General features: G+C 38.1%; 1 protein-coding gene and 1 non-coding gene across 2 annotated transcripts in view; both read right to left on the reverse strand.

Moving 5' to 3' along the window:
- Positions 1-415: 415 nt before the first annotated feature.
- TRNAK-UUU lies at positions 416-487 on the reverse strand. The gene has a single exon. It is a non-coding gene; the product is annotated as a tRNA-Lys (tRNA).
- A 9,073-nt stretch (positions 488-9,560) lies between these two features.
- The window catches only part of ZNF800 (zinc finger protein 800), a 52,915-nt gene continuing 35,669 nt past the window's right edge, over positions 9,561-26,806 (reverse strand). The window contains exon 6 of the mRNA XM_043871928.1: positions 9,561-10,663. Within this exon, the coding sequence (XP_043727863.1) occupies positions 10,477-10,663 (187 nt within the window). The 3' untranslated portion in view covers positions 9,561-10,476. The remainder of the gene's footprint in view (positions 10,664-26,806) is intronic.

Consider the following 26,806-nt stretch of genomic DNA (forward strand, 5'->3'; position numbering starts at 1 on the left):
TGTTTTAGGGTGTGCATTTTAGCAGCATTTCTACCTCATCTCTAATCCCTAGCACTTCCACCCCAAGTTGTGCCAGCAAAAACATCTCCAGACACAGCCAAATAAATGTCTGCTGAAAGGGCAAAATTGCCCCTCGTTGAGAACCACTGAGGTAAGAGAAGTCAGGAAATTCTTTTTCCTTTTCCCACCCAGTAAATACCTCCCTGCCAAGATCCAAAGCATCTGAAGTCCATCATTCCACATTCATTGCCATTTCAGAGTATTCTTCTTTTTTTTTTTAATGTATTGGCCATAGTTGATTAACAGTGTTGTGCTAGTTTCACATGTACAGCAAACTGATTCAGTTACACACATATATATTCATTCTTTTTCAGATTTTGTTTTTCCCCACACTGAACAGTTTGCAGGATCTCAGTTCCCTGACCAGGGATTGAACTTGGGCCATAGCAGTAAAAGTGCCAGATCCTAACCACTAGACCACCAGGGAACTCATACACATTCTTTTAAATTCAAAGTCCTCGAGAAGCGATACCCAGCTGTTATCAGTCATTGACACATTACTGTAATTGAGTCATCAGATTCCTTCCTTCCACAGATTGGCCCATTTTTAATATACTGGTGGTCTGAAGCGAAAGTGAGAGTAAGGCACAAAGATCTGGGAAAACCAGTTGGTTCCTTCTATGTCCAAAACATCCCTTGATCTTCCCCCCACCCCCACTACAAATTCTATCTTTCAGGAGCTCTACTTCTCACCTGTATTATGGCAACAAATTTTTACCACATCCCCCTGCACCAGTTTCATGACTCTCAAACTTATCCTCTCCATCGTCCTTGGACTGATCTTTCTAATTATGCCAGTCAACTCATAAGTCTTTAAAGACTTGACATCATCCAGAGGAAAACATTCAAGCTCTTAATAAGGCATGCACCCTAATTCCATCCATATGAATGTTTCCTAATCCCATGTCTTTGCCCTTGCTGTTCCCTTTCTCTTTCTTTCACTTCCCTTTGTTTACTGGGAAAGCTTCCAAACTTTCAGTTGCAACTCAAACATTCACAGCCTTGAAAAATCCTTCTCTGATTCACTCAGCAATAATTAAGATGCTCCTTTTCCCAGGATGCCAGATAACAGTGAGCATATCTTTAGTGTAGCAGTTACCTCTTTTTAAGTAAGCTTCCCTGGTGGCTCAGATGATAAAATAATCCTCCTGCAACGCGGGAGACTTGGGTTCAATCCCTGGATCAGGACGATCCCCTGGAGAAGGGAATGGCAACCCACTCAGTATTCTTGCCTGAAGAATCCCATAGACTGAAGAACCTGGTGGGCTACAGTCCATGGGGTTGCAAAGATTTGGACACCACTAAGCGATGAACACTTTCACACTACCTCTTTGTTTTTAATTATTGTTTTACTAGACTTTTTTCTCCACTAGACCTTGAGTTCATTGAAGGTAGGAACCATGGTCTGCTGTTTTCCTGAAGTTCACAGCATGGTTTAGAGAGCCCTGTGTGATCAGGCCTCGGGATTCCTCTCCTGTCTTTTCTGTTCACAGTGTCCTTCTTGCTTTCAACTCCCACACCACGCAGACCTTTATTCAATTCTAATTCACTGTGTCCTCTTCAACTTCCAACCTCCCCATACAGCCTTCCATCCTGTTTGCAATGACCTTTTCCCTCCTCCATTGAATGCTGTCCCTGAAAACTCTGCTCACTGTCCATCACTCAGCTAAATGTTACTTCTTTCAAGAACTTAATCCTAACTTCCAGACCAAAGGAGGTCCCTCTTTTACACTTCCAAGACAGTCCACGCTTCTTTCTGTACCATTTTGCACATACTGCGGTAGTATGACTCACACCACCACATTCAGGGATAAGAGATGGTACTATTACTTTAATTTTCTAAGTAAAATTCAATCTGATTCTGAACTTTTCACTCACTAGTGTGGGGGAAAAAAAAATCTGTCATATTTTTGCAAGGCTGTTAAGAGTACAGAATTCTGGAGGCCTCTGGAAAGCCTAGGACTTAGACTCTAGTCTTTAACCCACTGTGACCTATGACCACTGCTGAGACACTCATCATCTAATTTGTATTTCATTCAAATACAGAAGGCTCTGTTGCTTCATGCTAAACTTTCAGGCTCCATAAGGCCCTAGTGAAAAGTGAAACTCGTTCAGTTGTGTCCAACTCTTTGCCATCCCATGGACTGTAGTCCACCAGACTCTTCTGTCCATGGGATTTCCCAGGCAAGAATACTGGAGTGGGCTGCCATTCCCTTCTCCAAGGGATCTTTCCAACCCAGCGATCAAACCCGGGTCTCTTGCCACAGAGTCAGATTCTTTATCATCTGAGCCACCAGGGAAGCCGGGTTTTACCTATCTATCAACCTTACTATCTATCTACCTATCTATCATCTAACTATATATATATCATATATATATACACACATATATATATAAAATGCTTGCATCTATCTATATATGTATAGATATAGATATATCTAGATATATATGTATATCTATCTATCTATCTATATCTATCTATATATATATATATATATCCTACCTCCCTGGGTTCTATCACCAAGTGTCACCCTGCTGCCACTTTCCTCTGAGGCCCCAAGACTTTCCAAGTGCCACTTCCCCCAGGATTGTAACTTTTGCTTCTAGCCATCTGAGCACCAATCTCACCCCTAATATTTACAGGGCCAAGACAAGAGAAAAGTAGAAGTAACCTACATCCAAATATTTTCAAAGTTACAAACCAAGCCAACAAACTATTAAATGACTTCTATTGCTCTATGCTCACTTATATGCCCTCATAATTTCCTGGAAGGCTACATTCAAGTTAAGAATCCTTGGATTCCTCAGTGTCCCATAATGGAACATGGTAGCCTAATCATAACTGGCCCTTATACCATACCCCAGCTGCATCCCACACTGCGAGGGGCCCCACATACACTGATGTGGACTCCCGTCTGCAGAACCAAGCTGTCACACCCTTCAAATAGCCACCCTTTCACCATCCTTTAGGCCTAAGAGAACTCAAGTGGCATGATAGGATGGACTAGACGAGGCTCCAGAAGGTGAGGCTGTTTGGATTGAGAATCCTGGGTCCCAGGCACCCAGAATGCAGTCTAAAGAAGAGTGTTCAGGGTCCAGGTGGGCATATTCCCTTAGATCCACAGACTCTTCAAAAGTGACTGAAAGAGGGCCAGAGCAGGGCCATATAAAGAGTGGGTCCCAAAGCAAGGGTCTCTCTTACCCGGGTCTGATGGTAATTTTGAAATCAAATTGTTAGGTATTGCTGGAACTAACTTCTCAGCACACAAGAAGAGGCTCCAGAAAAGAAACTTATTCAATATGCTAAATCAGTATTAATTCAACTGATGAGTGGAACCCAAGAGAAAGGGCCATCAAGCTGCTGCTAAGCTAATAAACAAAATCAGTGCTTCCTAAAGTTTTATTTTAAGAAGTTACCAGTTCTACTAGGAAAAAGTACAGTATTCTGTAATGAAATGTTTGAAATGCATATTTTTAAAGCAGGTTTTTAATGCATAACTTCTCAGAAGCTTTAATATAAGAACGTGGTCTGTGAATCCAAAATAAACCAAGTAAACTTACATGGGTGTGTGTGTGCTTAGGTGTGTGTGCATTTGTGTGCACACTTGTACACACATGCATATTTCTTGGCACTAGAATTCTGAAAATGCTATGAATCGAATAAAAGAAAATCACTATATCAGTCAGAATTCCTGAGTGCCAATGACAGAAATTAAAGAATTAAATGGAAGATTATTAGGCGACTCTTTTAAGAACCAGGGTTAGAAAGCAAGTAGTCTGGACAGTAGAAACCACAGCAAGAAGAGCCCAATCCTTATGTTACTAATACTGAAATAAATTAATTCCTAACCATTTCCACTTCTTTATAGCATTGGGAAATGCTAACAAATAATAACTAAAAAAACAAAACCAGGATGCAAAAGAATATGAGCCCAATTCTGTCCAAAGGAAGAAAGAATGAAAGAGGATATACAGAAACAATCCTAGAAGAAAATATAACAAAATGTTAACAGTGTTTTACTGAGTGACAGAGTTATAGGTGATCTTTATTTTATTTGATGTATATGAATTACATGTGTAAGTATAAAAATAAATATTTTTAAAACCAATCTTTTCCAAATCTAAAAGAAAACTTGTTCCAATGCCAAAATCTTCAAACTCCTTGTTTACAATTCTCAAATCCCCCTGATTTCATAAACTTTGATAATGAGTTTTTCTAATTTTTAGATGATCTTTTAAGTTTCATATTACCTGAGGATTTTTGAGGTGATAAACATTATTAAAGCTCTTTTTTGCCTTTTACATGAATGAATATGATACTATATATAAATCATAGTTCCAGTAAATTATTGACTATAATGGCATACCAAATCCCTGTTGTCAGTAGCCAGTATAGTCACCATTAGTCAGTGCAATTAGTAGGATCTCATAACAAAGAACTCTAGATAATGCTTGCATATAACTTGAGATAACTTCAAGGATAATTTCACTTTTTTCAAACAAAATTGCCTCTTTATTGAATTAGCAACATAAATATTAATAAATTTATTTTTTATTAAAAAAAAATCAGGGTTAACAATAACAAAACCTCACAACACTATCCTAAATAACACCAGTCAAAACAAAATGAAAACAGCAATCATAATCTATTTTTTTTAAATAGCAACAAATAAGAACTATATACCAAAACCTTTAAGATGCAGTCACTGTTCAGAGGTAAATGTATAGCCTTATGTGTCCTATTATTAAATAAGAAAGAAATAAAAATCAATGAATTAAGTCATTAATTAAAAAGAAATATTCTGAAAACAACAAAATAAACTTAAGAACAAGGAAGGAATTTTTAAAAATTAAAAGTTATATTAACGATGTAGAAAATAGAAAAAATAATTAAATGTTGGTTTCTCTAGAAGACCACCAAGTCTAATAAAAGAAAGAAAATGTAACTAAAAAGATTAGAAATGAGAAAAGAGCTATAACTATAAATATACAGAAAAATATTTTCAATTATAAGATTATATGTAGAAGACTGGTAAACTGTTAAATAAAAAGGCATGATTTGCTTTAAAGTTGCTACTATTTAAAATTTATACTCAAGAAATAGTAGTTAACCTGTCTAAGCCAAAACCATAGAAGAAAACTTAAATTTTTTTAGAGAGTTATCTTCCACTCACTTACCCTGAAAAAAGCTTGGGCCCTAAACAGTGTGGTGGGTAAGTTCCTCCAAACCTTCAAAGAATTGACAATTCCTACACTCTATACTAATCTAGGACACGGAACAAGATTTTTTTGAAGCTATTTAAGACAGAATTTAAAAATGCAAAGCTATAGTCCAAACATAGTCATGAATATAAATGCAGTTATTCTAATTAAAATGTAAGGAGCTGAATTCAAAGTATTATGCTGAAAGAGGAAAACAAACCCACTATGATGAAACAGGATACATCTCATACAGAAATAATCCAATATTAAGAAAATCTATTAATGTAATTTATTATAACAATAGGCCATATGATCATCTCTTCTTGCCCAGAATACATTTAATATAATTCAGCAACAACTTCCAATAAAATGTTTAGGATGCTTGAACCAGGAAACCACTTCTTTGGCCTGATAAAGATTTATTTCAATCAAACAGCTAACATTCAAAGCTAGTGAAATATTACTGGTATTCCTAAAAAGTCAGGAATAAGAACAAAATTAAGATTAATACCATCATATAACATGTGAGGTATTAATATTGTAAAGAAAGAAAATCACTATTAAGTATATTTCAAGTGATTGTCTACTTAGAAGAGAATCAACTAGAAAAATTAATGAAAGAGTACAGAAAAGTTACCAATTACAGAAATCAATAGCCTGACCCAACAAGGAGCAACCAGTTATAAAACATGAAAGGAATGTGATCCCAACAAAGACACAAAATATCTAATAATACAATTAACAAGAAACACACACCACCTACAAAATTGCTGAAAAATATATAGGAAGCTTTCAATAATCCTGACATGTGACAAGTTCCTGAATGGCAAAATAACTAGTACAACAATGGGCATTTTCCCCTAATTAATCTATGAGGTTAAAGCAATTCTAAATAAAATGCCAGTTTCTTTTGGAAACTGAGCAAACTATAACTAAAGTTTATCTGGAAGAATAAAAGCACAAATATAGCTGAAAATATTTTGAATAAGAAGAGTAATGCTTACCCCATTAAAAAGTTAATCACACAATAAAGCAGATTACAAAATGACAATAATTAAAACATGGTTCAGGAATATAGAAGGATGCCCCTCCCCCAAAAAACAAGCAAATAAATAATAAATCCAGAAACCACTCAAATATATTTAAGAATTTAATTTTTGATAAGTGTAGAATTTTCAAAACAGTGGAAGAGGGAGTTTTCAGTAAGTGATGATGCAACAACAAAATAAATATTTAGAGCCTTAATCATATCTATATCAAAAAATAAATTCCATTTGGAATAAAGATTTAAATCTAAAAAAATTAAAGGAAAAAATAGACAAATATTTATATAACATTGAGCTGGAAGAAGACTTTTTCAAACACATCACCAAAAGCAGAAATCTTGAAAGGACAAATAGATTTACCTAAATAAAAAATGTAACATTTCTGTATATCAAAGATACTACAAATTAAATTGGTACATATAAGACAAGGGGCAAAGTATTGGCAACATATTGAATAAACAAATGGTTAGTGATTTAAATATATAAAGAGTTCTTACAAATCAATAAAAAATGAACTCCCAACAGAAAAATTAGCAAATGTGTTCATTTATTCCTTTAACAGATATTTATTGTTCACCTAATATGTGCCAGGTATTGTGCTTCAGGCTGGAAACACAATGTTGAAGAATCTAGACATCCAGACACAGTCTCTTTCATTCATTCCAGTATGGGAAACATAGACACAAAAAGTAAATAAACAAATAATTGTACAAATCAAGATAAGGAATTTAAAGAAACAAAGAAGTGAGAAAACAAATGAGAGGAGAGAGGTGAGCACTATCTGCAAACAATGCTCTGGGCAGGGCTTTTTAAAGATGCTATATTTAAGCAGTTATCTAAGGATTGTTGTTGGGGAGAGGCTAACCAAGGAGAGCAGCTTGGCAGAGATAACAGCATTTACTGAGCCCCTGGGGCTTCCCTTGTGGCTCAGCTGGTAAAGAAGCCACCTGCAACTCAGGAGACCTGGGTTTGATCCCTGGGTTGGGACGATCCCCTGGAGAAGGGAAAGGCTACCCACTCCAGTACTCTGGCCTGGAGAATTCCATGGACTCTATAGTCCATGGGATCACAAAGAGTCAGACACAACAGAGCGACTTTCACTTTCGCTAAGCCCCTGCGGGGCAGAAAAGCATGTTGGAGGAACCAGCGTGGCTACATCATAGTGGGCAATAAGAGAGGAGCATAGATAGGGTTGGAGAGATAGGTAGGGGTCAGATTGTGCAGGACTCTGTGAGTCATGATAAAGGGTTTAGATTTCATCTTACAATTTACTCAATTCAATTGAGGAGTAAGGTCATTGTCATCACTCTATGAAGAATGTATTTAAGTGGGTCAAGGGTCATGAGTGAAAGTAGAGACAACAGGTAGGCTGGCTGTCACAATAATCAGGTGAGAACATGATTAGAATTAAGTGATGGCATTGAAAATGAAAAGAAGACATTAAAGATACATTTGGGGGACCAAATGGCTATATTATGCTGGTCTACTTGATGTATGGGAGAGATGAAAAGAATCAAGCACGATATATAGGTTTCTGGCTTGAGAAATTGGTTGTATGGTGGCACTTTTTACTGTAACAGGGGAAACAGGTTTGGGGTGAGAATGTGGAATTAGATTTTGGACATGTTAAGTTTGGAGGATCTGAGTCAATCAAAGGAAGATATTAATTAAGCAAGCAACTAGATATGTGAGTCTAAAACTTAGAGGAAAGATCAAAGTAGGAATCATAAATTTGTAACTTATTAGCATAAAGCCAGGACTTAAATCCATGGCAATTGATAAGATCCTCCTGGGAAAGAACATGGAAAGAAAAAAGGGACCCAGTGGAGGTTTTAACAAAACAAAAACCGTCAACTTTTCAAAGTTAGGCAGGAGATAGAGCATAACATTAGGAGCAAACACTAAAGCAGGAAGAAAACCTGGACAGAATAGTCTTGAATATGAAAAGAGAACCTTTAAAGAAGCAGGGAGTGGTCAAGGTGAAGACAGGAAAATATCCTTTTGGATAGGATAGGGTAATATGGAAACTCCGGGAGATGGTGAAGGACAGGGAAGCCTGGCTGTTGCAGTCCATAGGGTCACAAAGAGTCAGACATGACTTAACGACTGAACAACAATATGGAAGTGAGTGGAGGCTTTAAATAGGGCACTTTCAGGAGTGGGGGTGGGGGTGTCACACTGTGAAAGTGAACGTAAGGTCAGAAAATGAAGACAATCTATAGGATAATTCCTTAAAGAAGTTTGGTCATGAAAGAGAGCTGAGAAATGGCTAATAGATGAAAAAGATGTGCCTGAGGGAAGGTTTGGTTAAGAGTACTGGAGTGTGTTTGCAGGCTCATGAGAATGATTTATTCAAGACAGAAATTGACATCGCAGAAGAAAAGGGAAAGCCTAAAGAAAAAAGTCCTTGTAGAGGCAGGAAAGGTTGAGATCCAAAGGTTGAGAGGAGGAGCTGGCCTTTGAAACTTCCTCCAGTCACTAAAAGGAAGTTGGTGGTTACCAAGGCAGCTGGGTTGGGAGTGGAGGGTCTTGTGCTGGGAAGATAAAGTTTGTATGTAACATGTATTTTTCAAGGGAAATTTAAAGTAAACAGGGAGGAGGAGATTGGAAAATTTTGAGGAGAGATGAAAAGGTATAAACAGAAGTGGGAAACTGAGACTATAGTAGGAACAATAGCACCAATTTGAGGTTTGAGATAAAGGATTCAAAGTAAAACTGTGATTTTCTTAAAGAAAATGTCCAGCTGTCCCAGTCAGGCCAATGGAAGGCAGACAGTAAAGTTCATTCAGAGTTGAGATTTTACCAGGAAAGTAAATTGAAAAAAATTGAAGTTCAAGACCACTGAGGGGACTATATTTCAAGGAGGATGATAATAGTGATGGATCACAGGATCTAGGCTAGACAAGAAAGTGACAAGGGCTGATAGTGGGGAAAATTAAGTTAATGAATTGTCAGTGAACAAGGGATCCAAGCTGATAGGAAGATGGTGATCACAGTGGAATGACTGATAAGGTGTTAGTTCAGGTCCTCCTAGAAGCTGGGAAAGATTGGGGGCAGGAGGAGAAGGGTGACAGAGGATGAGATGGTTGGATGGCATCACAGACTCAGTGGACATGAATTTGAGCAAATTCTGGGAGATAGTGAAGGACACGGAAGCCTGACATGCTGCAGTCCCTGGGGTCACAAAGAGTCAGACATGACCTGGTGCCTGAATAACAACCACCACTCCTAGAAGCAGACACGGAGGCAGGGTTTAACTTAGAAGACTTTTATTGAGGGGACATCTGTGAAGGAAAGAGGGAAAGAATCAGGAGCAGGGCGTGGTCTTCATACCATAATGCAAGTCTGACACCTAGAAAAGGAGAGGGAGGTTGGGCAAGAAGAGCCTTAGGCTCATGTAGCACGGTTCTAAGAAAGTTTCAGTCAGGCTGCTGAGGAGTACGCAGGCCGAAGTTGCTCGTTGGAGGAGTATGGCGTCTCACTAAATACCCCGACTCTGCTCAGTCACAGACCAAGCAGCCCAGGAGACGCACCAACCTCGGTGCAAACCCAGTAGAGGATGCCCCGGGATGGCAGATTAGAACCTGGGAGCAAGGGCTGATTCGGAGAGGAACAAATGGTCACTGGGTATGAAGTTACACGGAGGGGACTGGAGGCTGGAATTCAAGTTTACCCACAGTTATTGGTCACACGACTCCGGACAGCGCGTGTCACCAGCCTGTGATGATGGGATTTGAGGTGAAGAAGATTAAAATGGGAGCTAGTCTTTGAAGAACTAATAATGAAGGGAAATGACAAGTAACTCGACAAATTAGGAGGAGGAAAGAGGATGGTACTCTCCAGTGGCAAGATTCTCAAAGAAGCCGGGATTGTGGCAGACGGGATGAGGAAGTACTGCTCTCCGAGTAACGACTAGCAGGGAGGCTGTCCTCGCACCCGCCGGCCCTAAGGCACACGGTCCTCCTGAGGGGCTGCGTGGGACAGAGGTCGGTAAAGCGCGGGGTGACGGCAGGGCGGCGGTAGCTGAGGCCCCCGGGGAGATCGCCGACGCCAGAGTGGACTTGAGAGCTCCGGCGGGTGCGGCGGGAGGAGAGGCGCGACGGGCGAGGCCTGAGGTACTGGGCGGCGCGGAGCGCGGCGGCGTCCGGGCGCGGCCGGGCGGCGCCGCTCACGGGGCCGCGGGTTTCCCGAGGCCGCGGGCGGCGTGCTGGCGCTCCCGGGCGGCGCCGCCGCGGAGCTTGGCGCGGCAGCTGGCGGCGGCCTGGCGCGTGGTGACGGCGCCCGCGGGCGGGCAGCGGCTCCCGGGGACGGCCGGGCGCAGGGCGGCGGCGCTGCGGGGCGACGGCTTCCCGAGGCTTCGGCCCGCACGGACGGCAGCGATCCCCAGGGAGAGAGACAAAGACACGCCGGTTAGAAACAGGCCGAACGCGCCGGCGCCTCCCCGCTAATTCAAGGAGCCGCCAACCCCAACTCAGCGCGATGCCATTTCTGCCCAACAGGTTGTTTGTCGTAGCCACAGGAGATAAACCTGTGTTCATCAGGGGAAGACAGCATCCAACTGAAGTGTCATTAAACATGTTCTTAGCCATTTAGGAAAAGGTATCAAAACCCTTAAATTCTTTTGACCCAGAAGTTCTAGTTTGCGAGTTTTCCCTTAAGGAATAATTATGAATACCTGCAAAATTTTCATACGGGGTATTCACTGCAATATCTATAACAGCAAAAATACAACAGGCAAAATGAAACAGCAATTTAAAGAAAAACTGGGACTATCCTGTAGCCAACAATGAGATAAAAGTCTTAAGAGTTGATACTAACCTGTTATTAAAAGAATACCGGGATATAGTATCTATTCATATGGAAAGGTATACTAGATAGGATAAAAAAAAATTGCTTAATCCTCATTTGTAGTGTATGGGAATGGGTGTATATATATGTGTGTACATGTGGATACATAACACTACACACCATACATGTATAAAATAATGGAAACACTCCAAACTGTTAGGTGGTTATCTTCAGGCGATGAGGCTACAGGTCAATCTTTACAATTTCCCAAATTGTATTCAATAAGTGTATCTTTATAATAAAAAATTCAAGCAACTTAATAATAGGCATTTAGTCCATTCTTACATACCCATTCTTTCTACCAATTCAAAATTATGTTTTACGTTGTGTAGCAAAGTGATGGACATCAAAAGATTCTAAGAATGAATGAATGACTTCCACAGAAGTAATTTATCCTCCTCAAAAGTTCTGAGTAAATCACAATATTTCAGAGCCGTTTATGTCTTAAACATTATGCACTGAATCAAAACCACTGTCTTCTGTTAAGTTATACCTTTACTCAATTAAGTATTCCTACTTCAGGTGAAAAAGACTTTCTGAGTTTCTAATGAACCTAATTTGATTTGTAATCTCCACAGACTTGGGAACACAAAGTTTGCTGGGAAAAAAAAAGTTACCACACTTTTGGAACAAATGTTTTAGGTAATACCAATGTTTTAACAATGTATTCAATAATTTGCTCTTCAACTTGAAAGAACTTAGTGGGAGCAAAACTAAAGTATTACAATAAACTAGTCAAAACCTTTTATCTTGGTATTCCAGTCATAACAAATTTAAGTTTTTAGCACTTAACACCAAGGGAATCTTTTGGGTGATACTAAAATTTTATACCACCATAACAAATGGAAGGAATTATAAGGCTTTGTTATTAAACTGATAGAAGATCCATTAATACATAAATTCCAGATCTCAGAACTGTGAGATTTTCCTTAACTTTTCCATAATTTTGGATTTTCATAAATCCAAGCTTAGATGTTTATTGGAATGTTGCTTAAACAGAGGATGAGGTACTGATCAACCACACCACCCTGCAAGTTTCCTTCCCTCTGTAGGTAGGCATGGGATAAAACAATCATGTCTAGACATTCATTTTTGTAAAAATTTTTAAAAAATCATCAGAAATAAAACATACAGAAAGAAAAAATACTAACTGGCCAAAAATTTGTATTAACCAACTGCTGGAACAAAAAGGGTATGTGAACTTTTTATAAAGCAGTGTCTCTCCAAAATCCTTATTTTACACCAAATGATTTAACATAGCAGGATTAAATGCAGATAAGACAGAAGTACATTTATTTTTGATGCTATCATCCAACTTTCATTTGGTGTGTTGTACAGCAATTTCAATTCAACATTTTTGAGTGTTATGTTTCAAGCACTGTGCTCAGACCAAAAAAAAAAAAAAAGATAACTTGAGATTTCTCCCTTTGAAAAGCTCTATCTAGAAAATTACCTTCAGATTATTCAGATAACTCCAACCCTAAGGCTAACCTGAATCCCTAAATCACCCTTCAGCCCTGCCAAAGCTTTTCATCTCATTATTCTACAGACGAGCTTTCTAATTTCCTGTCATTCCTTTGCTCAGATTCATCCAGAGCGTCCCACTGTTTCCACACTAGCGAAGTTATTAGTTCTTATAACCTTTCAGGGGAGTCAAAGACTAGTGAGATTCTGACTAGACATGGACTTTGTCTTCCAGAAGCATGCACAGAAATGCATACATACACCATATACTTCACTGCACTAGAAACTGATTTCCTGAACATAAGCAATATACAAAAAGCAGCATTTACAAAGAAAGGAATCCCTCCTTCATCCTTTCTTGCAGGAAAACTAGTGACTTCCTGAAAGAAATTTAAAAATTTTAATGGCTCAGCAGTAAATCTCAGTAAAAACCTGGCTTGATTTGAAATTCTAATATGGTCTTTGACATAATAACACATAGATAACCTTCAATAATCAATTGTAACTTTATTCTCCATGGCCGTTAAGTATTGAATTCCTTGACTCAAAAAGGTACACAGAACCAAAGCCGAATTCCATAGAATGCTTTGTCAGTGTGTACTAGAACACTGAATTCCTCCCAGAGTTTCAAGCCAAAGTCAAGTCCCATTATTTCCTCTGCCTTCAATTTCAATTAAGACCTCTGGAAAGGCAGCAAATTTCTGTCTAGTAGAGAAAAACATCATATTCTGTTCCCGTCTCTTGGCAATACCTCTTGGAAAGGTGGTAACAGCTGCTGACATGGAAACAAATGAGGCACAATGACATGTGGCTATCCCTTCCTCATCAGAGAAGGAAAACCATGATGCATGCCTGACGTCACAGGTGCACATCTGACCTCAGAGTGCTATCAAACTTTTTCTACCATTTGAGTAATTATCAGACAGTAAGGGGAGAGAGATTATTTTGAAGATGTTGACAGCCTTTCCAATTTCCAAAGAGTCCGAAAATGAAATTGGTGATGACATGATAGAGCACATGAAAATGGGAAGCCTGATGTACCAAGAGGCATCAATAGTTTTATCCAGTTACATGATGAATGGAAATGGCATGGGGCTCATTTTTTTCCAACTATGGAGTAAATGATATCATTTGACAAGCAGTGCCTCAATTCTCTTTCATGGACCTCATTTAAGAAACTTCACATCAAACCACTTGACTCTCCACTCCCCTAACATACAATGTTCTCTCCCTTCTCTCATGTATTCAAATACTCAAGACCCTCAGCCATTCTAATAAGCTTTCCCTGATTAACTGCAGTCTTAAAATGACCTATCCATTTTTTTTTTATGAATTCCCGCAATGTTTTCTATTTATGACTGTCCTAAAGTGTGTATTATCATGATACCAGCAGCTTCAAAAATGCACTATAATCTGTATTTTTACAAACATCAGAAAGAGCTGTGGCAATTTCTCCAGTTTCCCTAAACCTATTTTGCCATTTTTAAAAGAATAACTTATCCCCAGAATGATGGAGAGGAGAAAGCTGACAATTGTTGCTGGAGTGACAGATCAACTGACCTCAATTATTCCTCTCTGTACTCATTTTGATACACAAAATTTGATTTTTCAAGTGTATATTTGCCAGATCCGTAACGTCATTGTTGACTGTTGAGTTTACCACCATTGTACTTCTACCCCTAGATTGTCCAACCATGCCTCCCAACTCCCATGGTCATCCTACTATTCTAAGAATTCAGACCACTTTCAAAATAACTTTATGAGAAAGAATTTAAGCAGATCTGAAATGAAGATAAACTGATTAGATGGAAAGGCCTACAATTAACATCATCTATTCAAAGAAGATATAAAATTATCTACATCCTAGAGCTGAGCAATAACTTGAAGATTATCTCTTTCAATAGATTCACATTATAGATGGAAGAACTGTGGAGAATGGGGTATTTTGGAATAAGAAACTTAAATTTTAAAAGTATCAATATTTCAACAACAAAAGGATAGCAGAATCATGTAAAGCCAAAAGGGATTGGCCTAATCCATTAGCTCATGGATTCAACACTAATAATAAATGCAATTAAGGAGTTAAAAGAAAAAGAAATTAAACAATGAAAGTAACTCAAAATGTGAAAGATGAGATTGATTAGTAAGCCAAAGAAATGGCCCAAAAGATCGTCTTTGACATTAAAATACATCAAGGTAACCCGAACTTAACAACAGTTACACTTATTATCATTTATTGTATGCCAGGCATTGGGCTGTTTGAATTACATTAGTGCAGTTTTATTAAACTCTAATGCAGAAAAACTTTGCTAAAGGAGAAAGAAATCAAGAAAGCAAAAGCTGGCCATCTGTCTGCATTCTGGTCTACTAGAAAGGATGCTCTGAAAATTGATGAATATCTGGTCTGAGTGGCAAGTATATTCCTATGGGAACACTGAACGTATCATACTACCAGAGCTTGCAGATAATGGTCACTAAGAGCTGATTCAATGTTCATCAAGAAACCTTCAGATTATAGTTAGTTTTCCATGTATGTTTGTCTACTGGGGGAGATTACACTGAACCATAAACAGAAGTCAGTGTCCCTGATATATCTCATGACAAACTTAAAAACTAGTATTTTGGGCGTCCCAGGAGACAAAGGTTCATATAGTCAAAGTGACGGTTTTTCCAGTAGTCATAAAAGGATGTGAGAGCTGGACCATAAAGAAGGCTGAGCTCTAAAGGATTGATGCTTTTGAACTGTGGTGCTGGAGAAGACTCTTGAGAGTCCCTTGGAGAGCAAGAAGATCAAAGCAGTCAATGCTAAAGGAAATAAATCCTGAATATTCACTGGAAGGACTGATGCTGAAGCTGAAGCTCCAATACTTTGGCCACCTGATGCGAAGGGCTAACACATTGGAAAAGACACTGATACTGGGAAAGAGGGCAAGAGGAGAAGGGGGCGACAGGATGAGACAGTTGGATGGCGCCAATGAACAGGAGTTTGAGCAAACCCTGAAAGTCAGTGAAGGACAAGGAAGCCTGGCCTGCTACAAACCATGGAGTTGCAAAGAGTCAGACACGACTGAGCAACTGAACCATAAAGGTGGCTCAGTGGTAAAGAACCCACCAGCCAACAGGGAGATAACAGTTTGATCCCTGGGGCAGGGAGATCTCCTGGAGAAGCAAACAGCAACCTACTCCAGTATTCTTGCCTGGGAAATGCCATGGACAGAGGAGCCTGGCAGGCTACTGTATAGGCAGTTGCTAAGATATGACTTAGCAACTAAACAACATCATTGTGGCATTTATACTTAAATATTTATCTATGAGACTGGCTAGAATGACACAGTCCTCAAGCACCCAGTCATCTTGCTAGCTGAATCAATAGTGGCCCTAGATGAACCAATAGGACCAGCTTTAGAAAGCAGTGACCATGTCAAAGTTAAGTGTGAGGTCTAGCAGGGAGGCTAGCCTGCCCTCTCTGTCTTGCTGTTCACCATCTTTAAATTACGATGCCATGTGATTTTCAAACACATGCATACAAAAACAATTTAATTCAAAATGGGAATAATGGAATAAGGAGGAACAAACTACAGCATTGTTTCTCCATGTTCCAGTGCACTAACTTGTGAATTTAGAGTTTAGTTTCTACAGCAGAGAAGGCTGAAGATTTATTTTTGTTTTTCTGGCACCAATAAGTAACTGTTTCATCTATTAAAAGAATTAGTCACCTAAGCAAAAAGTAAATGTTCAAGAACTGGACATATAAACTTTTACTGAACAATAAATACCAAAACGTTTCTCATGTCCACAAATATATGCAATATGCAGTTACTTAACAGGTTTTGTTTTTGTTTGGGGTGTTTTGTCAGTTTTTGTTTTCTAACGACATCTCCAGAGGCGCAAGATCTAGTAATAAATACAGCCAGGTCCTAACATGACTTATCACAATTCTTGACAAGATGTTCACAGCATCACATCAAGAATTCCAAAGTCAGAATGCAGTTAGGACCCTGTGTCCATGGTCAGAGAGAACACACATAGAAGCTGTACCAATGCTATGAACCTCATGGATACAATTTTATTTATACTACTACTGAATTTTAACTACTGTGGTATCAGTATGAAAATACACTTTTAGTCTGGTTAACTTTTTTCCAATCAATAATGGAGTTATAATTAATACTATTTTCAAACAGAATTAGTAAATGATATGTGGAGAAGTACTGCCATCTTTAGGGAGAATGCAGGATTACTAGTAATCAAATATAAACATTCAGCCTCTATGAATCCTATCATGGACACTTGGTACGGTACACTTTTTTTTCAATGGATTTGTCTTCTGTGATACAGTTTGGTCCAAAAGATCTAAAATCAAGCAGTTTTAACAGGCCCCATTAATGTATGAAAAATAAAGCAATAATTTCACTGACAGATAAGCTAGCCAAACTAAACCGTGAATGATCGAAATTAAGGATATATGTTTATACAGATGACATGAGTCATCCCAAAAAGATTAAACATGAGTCATCTCAAAAATAAAAGTTATAAACCATTTTAAGAAACAAATGAAAAACTATATTTCTGTGATTAGCATATGAAGTTGGAGATTTTTAAATTTAGAAAATAAATATTTGTGGTTTAATATTTATAGCACCACTGCTTATCACTGGCACTGAGATATAAAGCTGTTTGGAACATACCATACAGGTTTTTACACAAGTTTAAAAGTAAATGATTTCCTTGAAAATTTCACCTACCATTTCTCATATGGAAAAGAAAATATCCCAATAAGCTATTTTTGGTAACTAGCAGTAATAATTATTATGCACATTTCACTAATTTTTTAACTTTAATATTTATCATAAGTAAATCAATGGCCATGATCTCTCTGAAAGAAACATGAAATACCACACTATGTTGCACATGAGGTCCTCAATCTGATACGCTAAAAGGAAAGAGTAACACTTTGTTCGCATTAACAAAAGTTAGTTGTCTGATAGGATATATAGTAAAACGGAAAGTTCATGGACCAAGGCATAAAAATATATGAGTTCTACAATTTTCAGACTTAATGCTAAAAAGTGAAAGAAAAACAAAAAACCCACCAGGAACAGAAAAGTGTGTATAAAGGTGAATATATACATTTATATGATTATATACACATAAAACATCACGAAAGCCCAAGAAAACTGGAAACTAACTTCTTAACTCAGGGAAGGAGAATAAGAGAACCAAGAGATAGGGTAGGAAAAAAACTTACCTTTCACAGTACATCTCTTTGTATTGCTTAACTTTGTTAACATGTATACGTTGTTATCTACTAAAATCATCTTTAAGAGATAGCTGGTCTCTATTCCTGACTTCTTCATTGACTTCATGCAATCACTTACCTCAGTTTTCTCCACTTAAAATGAGGTTAAACTACATCTCTAGAGTTCCCATCTACAATTCAACAGAATTCTGGCTCAAAAGAAGGTATATACAGAATGTATATACCAGATGGCTAAATAAAATAACTATGAGCCTTACTTTGCAGCCTGCTCTGTTCCCATTAGGCTACAAAAGCAGCATAGTAAGCAAAAGAGTCTGGAAAGAAAATTTATGTTTGTGAACTTGATAAAAGTTTGTCTTCTTTCTTTTTATTCTGTTCCAAAAGTAAAAATATGGCTAGTCCTGGGAGTTCCTTGATGGCCTAGTGGTTAGGATTCTGGATTTTTCACTGCTGTTGGCTTGGTTCAATCCCTGGTGGGGGAAATGAGATGCCACAAACTACACCCAACAAATACATCAATAATCTGGCTAGTCCTCCTTTTATACACATACACACACACACACACACAATTGCTTCTAAGGTACAGATTCTCAAAACATTTTGATACATGAGTAAATATTAAAAATAATTATAAAGAGGTAGAATCTTTGTGGAGGCTTTTAAATGGATTCTGAGGCAGGAAAAAGCTGAAAAATCACCCCTGTATTCCCCTAAAATTGGCCCAAGAACCTCCTAAAAATCCTTCATAATCTTCATAAATACAAGATACCAGCAGACCCAGGGTAGCCAAGGGTAGAGCAATAGAAGCTTTAGACCAGTAAAAACAGGACATGAAGAGAGGACACGGACATCTGAAGAATAGAAAATGGGGACTGATGATCCATTCATTCATGACCTTACATGCTGCAGAGCAAAACTGTCAGTCTTGAGTCTCAGTGGGCTTAGAGTATAATCATGGGGACCCTGTAGTTAAATAATGATGCACTAATAACAAAGGATGAAGAGGGGGGAAAAAAAGAAAAGTGTTCCAAGTTCATCAGAGGAAGAGGTCACCATGGGCTGGAGCTACAAAGAACAGATTCACAGAAGAAGCAGAACTTAAAATCTGTGTGATAAGCAAAATGATGATGGAAACATGAACAAAATTAAGTCAGTTTAATTTTAGTCATAGTTTGATTTTAAATAGTAACTTGGCAAAAAAAAAAAAGAATTATGTTGCCACATTTTCTTGACAGAATACAGGAGTGATGACATACTGAAGATTTATCAAACGTGACAAACAGGCTCAAATATAAGATTAATATGCATCTAGATACAATTTTTAACAGGGCAGGGTTCTAAAGTATGAGAAAACCATACCTATTCCAGAACATTTGGCCATCCTCTTCCAGTATTTTCTTGCAAGTTACTGGCATTATTTCCTATCACAACCTTCACACTCGAGTTAGCTCCACCCAAAATGTACAAAATGAGGAAGTCAAGAGGTGCCAGTTCTACTTTTCCATTGATTACAATTGTGAGTTGGGTCTGGGTAATTCAAAGAGTTATGTGTGCTTTACTACATGAAAAAATGTCAAAACAAAACAAAACTATCCTCTCAAGAGATTCTGTAACCATATGAACTACGGAAATAATACAGAACCACATAATCACTTTAGGAAAAATATATAAATTCAAGGTGTTATTTATGAATACAGTGTTATGTGGCTTCTGCTTGATTTCCTCAACATAAATCTTACCCTTATCCTGGCTCCAGTTTAGTCTCCTCAATGCTATCAGAGGCTCCTGGTTTTTAAAATCCTTCAACAGCTACCCCAAATTTTAAAAGTATGATTCAAACTACTCACTTGGTATATAAGATCTTTCTTGATTTGGCTGTAATTCCTTTTCTTGGTTTATATGGGGTCTCATGTCCTCTGTACCTACCTGGAAAGTTTGCCTAACTAACTCTTTCAAAACTCAACTTAAAAATGAATGGATGAATTATGAAAAGCCTTCGCCAATCCCAGTGTGCCTTACAATTCCACTTCTGTGTATCCTTATAATGTGTTCTTCTTTCACAGTACTTGAAAAAAGGAACTGCACTTCTTTCTGTAATCCTAGCACCTAACTCAGTGCCTCGCACAAGCAGGAGCTCAAAATGTCTACAAAATGGATACAGTCAGCCTAAGACAGTGAAATCTGAAGAATATTCATGAAATTCTTTGACTTTTGAAACCTGAACAGGCTCCATGGGGAAGGGGAGTTTAATTTGCTTATTGTGTCTATATTTTTTTTTATTGTGTCTATATTTTAAAATAATTTTTTCATTTTCCATTCAATAGAAGTTTGCTAAATTAAGATCTTTAATCTTTAAAAGGCAAATAAATACCTCATGTAAAACACAACTAGTCCTTCGAGTAATAAATACTTTAATTAACATGTGGTGCAAAGGCCTGAATCACTCAAGAGGCTAAAAAAGAATCTGGGTTAACTCAACTTAGCAAATACCTGTTTGCCTGCATGGCTAGGGCACCACCTATGCATTTATAACAGGTAAACAAACCTTAGGGGCCACCACCCTACAGCCCCCAAATCAACTACAGTCACATCAGCATTAGCGTGAGTGTGGGGTAATGCAACTGTTGACTCATATCCTTAGGGAAATAAACGCAAATGGCAGAAGGGAGAAGCCCATTATTACTTCAGAAAGGCCAGAACTATAGACCAAGGTCCGGGAAAATGTAGGAAGCTTCTAAAGCTTTTCTGCCTTTGCTATCTCCTGTTTTCATATACTGATAAGCTATCTATTATTCATCCACTCATTCAACAAAGATTTTTTTAATGTCCCAAGCATTGTGCTAGGCACAGGCTCTATACAACTCTCCCAGTCTCTTACATAAATCTCTCCAGTGGGAAGACACATGCTAAACAAATTAATGCACAAATATAAACATAACTAAAAATTATATTAACTGACAATGTGGGAAGGAACATGAAACAGAACTATAAGGGAGATAATTTTAGACTGTCTTTATTTAGAAGTGAAATTTAAGCTGAGACCTGACAATGAGTAACTTAGTTGAGCAGTGAACACACAGTAACAACAGATCTGTCTGTGTTTTAGGAAGATGGTTCTGACAGCAGCATGGAAGACAGATTAGAGGTCAGTTAAGAGATTACTGCAGCAGTGTAGGTAAGAGATAGGAGTCCTAACTAAACTATTAATACCAAAGGTGGAGATGGCAAGGAGAAGCCAAATGTGAGACACATCCAAAGGCAGGATGGACGGGCACTGACCACTGATCGATCAGGTAAACTATGTAAGAGAGAGAAAGAAGTCAAAGTAGTTCCTAGGATTCTAATTAGCCCAGGTAACCAGGAAGGTAGGAGTGTAAATAACTAAACAGGGAACACACAGAGGAGAAACAAGCTTAAAAAGAAGCTAAGTTGGGTTTACTGAGTTTCTGTTGCTTTTAAGTAAGATATGGAGAAATATCCAGGTGGAGATGCTTGACACATAACTTTGAAAACAAATGGTCTAATAATCAGAATCACTAGACTAGAAAATAGGTCTGGGGTCGTCTTCACAGAAGTAATAAATGATGCTTTAGGAGAGAGGAATCAGCGAAGGAGTATTAAAAAAGAAAAAGGAATCTATAGGACATTTCACCCCAAAACAATCAACTTCACCTTTTTCTCAAGTGCACACGGAACCTTCTCCAGAATAGATCACATCCTGGGCCATAAATCTGGTCTTGGAAAATTCAAAAAAATTGAAATCATTCCAGTCATCTTTTCTGACCACAGTGCAGTAAGATTAGATCTCAATTACAGGAAAAAAATTGTTAAAAATTCAAACACATGGAGGCTAAATAACACACTTCTGAATAACCAACAAATCATAGAAGAAATCAAAAAAGAAATCAAAATATGTATAGAAATGAATGAAAATGAAAACACAACAACCCAAAACCTATGGGACACTGTAAAAGCAGTGCTAAGGGGAAAGTTCATAGCATTACAGGCTTACATCAAGAAACAAGAAAAAAGCCAAATAAATAACCTAACTCTACACCTAAAGCAATTAGAGAAGGAAGAAATGAAGAACCCCAGGGTTAGCAGAAGGAAAGAAATCTTAAAAATCAGGGCAGAAATAAATGCAAAAGAAACTAAAGAGACCATAGCAAAAATCAACAAAGCTAAAAGCTGGTTTTTTGAAAAAATAAACAAAATTGACAAACCATTAGCAAGACTCATTAAGAAGCAAAGAGAGAAGAACCAAATTAACAAAATTAGAAATGAAAATGGAGAGATCACAACAGACAACACTGAAATACAAAGGATCATAAGAGACTACTACTAGCAGCTCTATGCCAATAAAATGGACAACTTGGATGAAATGGACAAATTCTTAGAAAAGTATAACTTTCCAAAACTGAACCAGGAAGAAATAGAAGATCTTAACAGACCCATCACAAGCAAGGAAATCGAAACTGTAATCAAAAATCTTCCAGCAAACAAAAGCCCAGGACCAGATGGCTTCACAGCTGAATTCTACCAAAAATTTAGAGAAGAGCTAACACCTACCTTACTCAAACTCTTCCAGAAAATTGCAGAAGAAGGTAAACTTCCAAACTCATTCTATGAGGCCACCATCACCCTAATTCCAAAACCAGACAAAGATGCCACAAAAAAAGAAAACTACAGGCCAATATCACTGATGAACATAGATGCAAAAATCCTTAACAAAATTCTAGCAAACAGAATCCAACAACATATTAAAAAAATCATACACCACGACCAAGTGGGCTTTATCCCAGGAATGCAAGGATTCTTCAATATCCGCAAATCAATCAACGTAATACACCACATTAACAAATTGAAAGATAAAAACCATATGATTATCTCAATAGATGCAGAGAAAGCCTTTGACAAAATTCAACACTCATTTATGATTAAAACTCTCCAAAAAGCAGGAATAGAAGGAACATACCTCAACATTATAAAAGCCATATATGACAAACCCACAGCAAGCATCACCCTCAATGGTGAAAAATTGAAAGCATTCCCCCTGAAATCAGGAACAAGACAAGGGTGCCCACTGTCACCACTACTGTTCAACATAGTGTTGGAAGTTTTGGCCACAGCAATCAGAGCAGAAAAAGAAGTAAAAAGAATCCAGATAGGAAAAGAAGAAGTGAAACTCTCACTGTTTGCAGATGACATGATCCTCTACATAGAAAACCCTAAAGACTCTACCAGAAAATTACTAGAACTAATCAATGAATATAGTAAAGTTGCAGGATATAAAATTAACACACAGAAATCCCTTGCATTCCTATATACTAACAATGAAAAAACAGAAAGAGAAATTAAGGAAACAATACCATTCACCATTGCAACAAAAAGAATAAAATACTTAGGAGTATATCTACCTAAAGAAACAAAAGACCTATACATAGAAAACTATAAAACACTGATGAAAGAAATCAAAGAGGACACAAACAGATGGAGAAACATACCGTGTTCATGGATTGGAAGAATCAATATTGTCAAAATGGCTATTCTACCCAAAGCAATCTATAGATTCAATGCAATCCCTATCAAGCTACCAACGGTATTTTTCACAGAACTAGACCAAAGAATTTCACAATTTGTATGGAAATACAAAAAACCTCGAATAGCCAAAGTAATCTTGAGAAAGAAGAATGGAACTGGAGGAATCAACCTGCCTGACTTCAGACTCTACTACAAAGCCACAGTCATCAAGACAGTATGGTACTGGCACAAAGACAGAAATATAGATCAATGGAACAGAATAGAAAGCCCAGAGATAAATCCACGAACCTATGGACACCTTATCTTTGACAAAGGAGGCAAGGATATACAATGGAAAAAAGACAACCTCTTTAACAAGTGGTGCTGGGAAAACTGGTCAACCACTTGTAAAAGAATGAAACTAGAACACTTTCTAACACCATACACAAAAATAAACTCAAAATGGATTAAAGATCTAAATGTAAGACCAGAAACTATAAAACTCCTAGAGGAGAACATAGGCAAAACACTCTCTGACATAAATCACAGCAAGATCCTCTATGACCCACCTCCCAGAATATTGGAAATAAAAGCAAAACTAAACAAATGGGATCTAATGAAACTTAAAAGCTTTTGCACTACAAAGGAAACTATAAGTAAGGTGAAAAGACAGCCGTCAGATTGGGAGAAAATAATAGCAAATGAAGAAACAGACAAAGGATTAATCTCAAAAATATACAAGCAACTCCTGAAGCTCAATTCCAGAAAAATAAATGACCCAATCAAAAAATGGGCCAAAGAACTAAACAGACATTTCTCCAAAGAAGACATACAGATGGCTAACAAACACATGAAAAGGTGCTCAACATCACTCATTATTAGAGAAATGCAAATCAAAACCACAATGAGGTACCATTACACGCCAGTCAGGATGGCTGCTATCCAAAAGACTACAAGCAATAAATGCTGGAGAGGGTGTGGAGAAAAGGGAACCCTCTTACACTGTTGGTGGGAATGCAAACTAGTACAGCCACTATGGAAAACAGTGTGGAGATTCCTTAAAAAACTGGAAATAGAACTGCCATATGACCCAGCAATCCCACTTTTGGGCATACACACTGAGGAAACCAGATCTGAAAGAGACACGTGCACCCCAATGTTCATTGCAGCACTGTTTATAATAGCCAGGACATGGAAGCAACCTAGATGCCCATCAGCAGATGAATGGATAAGGAAGCTGTGGTACATATACACCATGGAATATTACTCAGCTGTCAAAAAGAATTCATTTGAATCAGTCCTAATGAGATGGATGAAACTGGAGCCCATTATACAGAGTGAAGTAAGCCAGAAAGATAAAGAACATTACAGCATACTAACACATATATATGGAATTTATAAAGATGGTAATGATAACCCTATATGCAAAACAGAAAAAGAGACACAGAAATACAGAACAGACTTTTGAACTCTGTGGGAGAATGTGAGGGTGGGATGTTTCAAAAGAACAGCATGTATACTATCTATGGTGAAACAGATCACCAGCCCAGGTGGGATGCATGAGACAAGTGCTCGGGCCTGGTGCACTGGGAAGACCCAGAGGAGTCGGGTGAAGAGGGAGGTGGGAGGGGGGATCGGGATGGGGAATAAGTGTAAATCTATGGCTGATTCATATCAATGTATGACAAAACCCACTGAAATGTTGTGAAGTAATTAGCCTCCAACTAATAAAAAAATTAAAAGTCTGATCATGTTTAAAGGCCTAGAAACAAAACAAAAAGTCAGTGCCAAGAGAGGAAGAATCAGAACTCACAGAAGTGTTAGTTCAATAAATATTTATCAGCATCCACCACGTTCCAGGGCTTCCCTGATGGCTCAGATGGTGAAGAGTCTGCCTGCAATGCAAGAGACTCAGATTCGATTCCTGGGTCAGGAAGATACCTTGGAGAAGGGAATGGTTACTCACTCTAGTATTCTTGCCTGGAGAATTCCATGGACAGAGGAGTCTACAGTCCACGAGGTTGCACAGTCAGACACAAATGAGTGACTAACACACACACACATACACGTTCCAGAGTCCTTAAGATGCTTAAAGACACAAATAGATAACTTCAATTTAGTTGTATATAGGGCACTATAGGAACACACAAAAGGGAAACCCAGCCAAACCCAGATCAGGATACACTCAATGAAAAAAACAGTGTCTGAGCTAAAGTTTTAAAATTAAGTGAAATCATGCAAAGAAAACCGGTAAGGACAAAAAAAATGAAATCAAGAGAATGCCTCTAGATTTCTGAAATGCTCAGCAGGATAAAAGGTTATACAAAAGAGCTGGAAGAAGCTGAGAGGCTAAAGTGAGTAAACTGGTAAGTGATTTAAATTGGTAAGAACAGAGTCATTCTTAGAAAAAAGAAGAGAACCAGATGATGAAAAAAGTGGACAAGAGATTTTGGTAGGGGAATTCCCTGGTGGTTCAGTGAATAGGAATCTACCTGCTAATGCAGGGGACATGGTTCGATCCCTAGTCCTGGAAGATTCCACAAGACATCTAGCAACTAAAGCGTGGGCACCACAACTATTGAGCCCGAGTGCTACAACCACTGAAGCCCATGCACCCAGGGCCTGTGCTCCACAATGAGAGAAGCCACTGTGATGAGAAGTCCGAGCGCTGCAATGAAGACCCAGTGCAAGCAAAAATAAATAAGTAAATAAATAATTTCTAAAAAGAGATTATACTTATATTTTTTTAAAAGGTTTTGGTAGGAAGTTTACAGAAGATTTTGGGGGAAATGTTACAGAAGGGAAGGTTGAGTGAAGCTGCCAAGCTGTGTGAGGATTTGGGAAGAGATGGGTAAAGAAAACTTAAATGAAGTTTGCTGAGCTTAATGTAATTGTACCTTTCTATCTTCTTAGAAGATTTCTGTAAAACTGTAAAAGGTTCATTTTCCAAAGCTTTGGAAGTCTGTCTGTTTCTTTTGGATGCAATACCATGCTGAGACCAGCCCAAAGTGATCCAGTCATAAGTGACCATGAAAATGTTGGAAATGTAAATTTCTGTAAGCATTAATGGTCATAGGGGCTTCCCTTGTGGCTCAACTGGTAAAGAATCTGTCTGCAATGCGGGAGACCAGGGTTTGATCCCTGGGTTGGAAAGATCCCCTGGAGAGGAGAAAGGCTCCCCACTCCAGTATTCTGGCCTGGAGAATTCCATGGACTGTACAGTCCATGGGGTCACAAAGAGTCGGATACTACTGAGCAACTTTCACTTTTCACAATGGTCACAGAGAGGTCAAGTACAATGAAAGCAAGAAGGCATTAGGTTTAGCATTTATGTGGTCACTGATGCCCTTCAAGTGAACTTTCAACAGAAATGTAGGGGAAAGAAAAAACTACAGATGATTCACAC

Source organism: Cervus elaphus, chromosome 18, assembly GCF_910594005.1.
Source record: "Cervus elaphus chromosome 18, mCerEla1.1, whole genome shotgun sequence".
Taxonomy (NCBI): domain Eukaryota; kingdom Metazoa; phylum Chordata; class Mammalia; order Artiodactyla; family Cervidae; genus Cervus; species Cervus elaphus.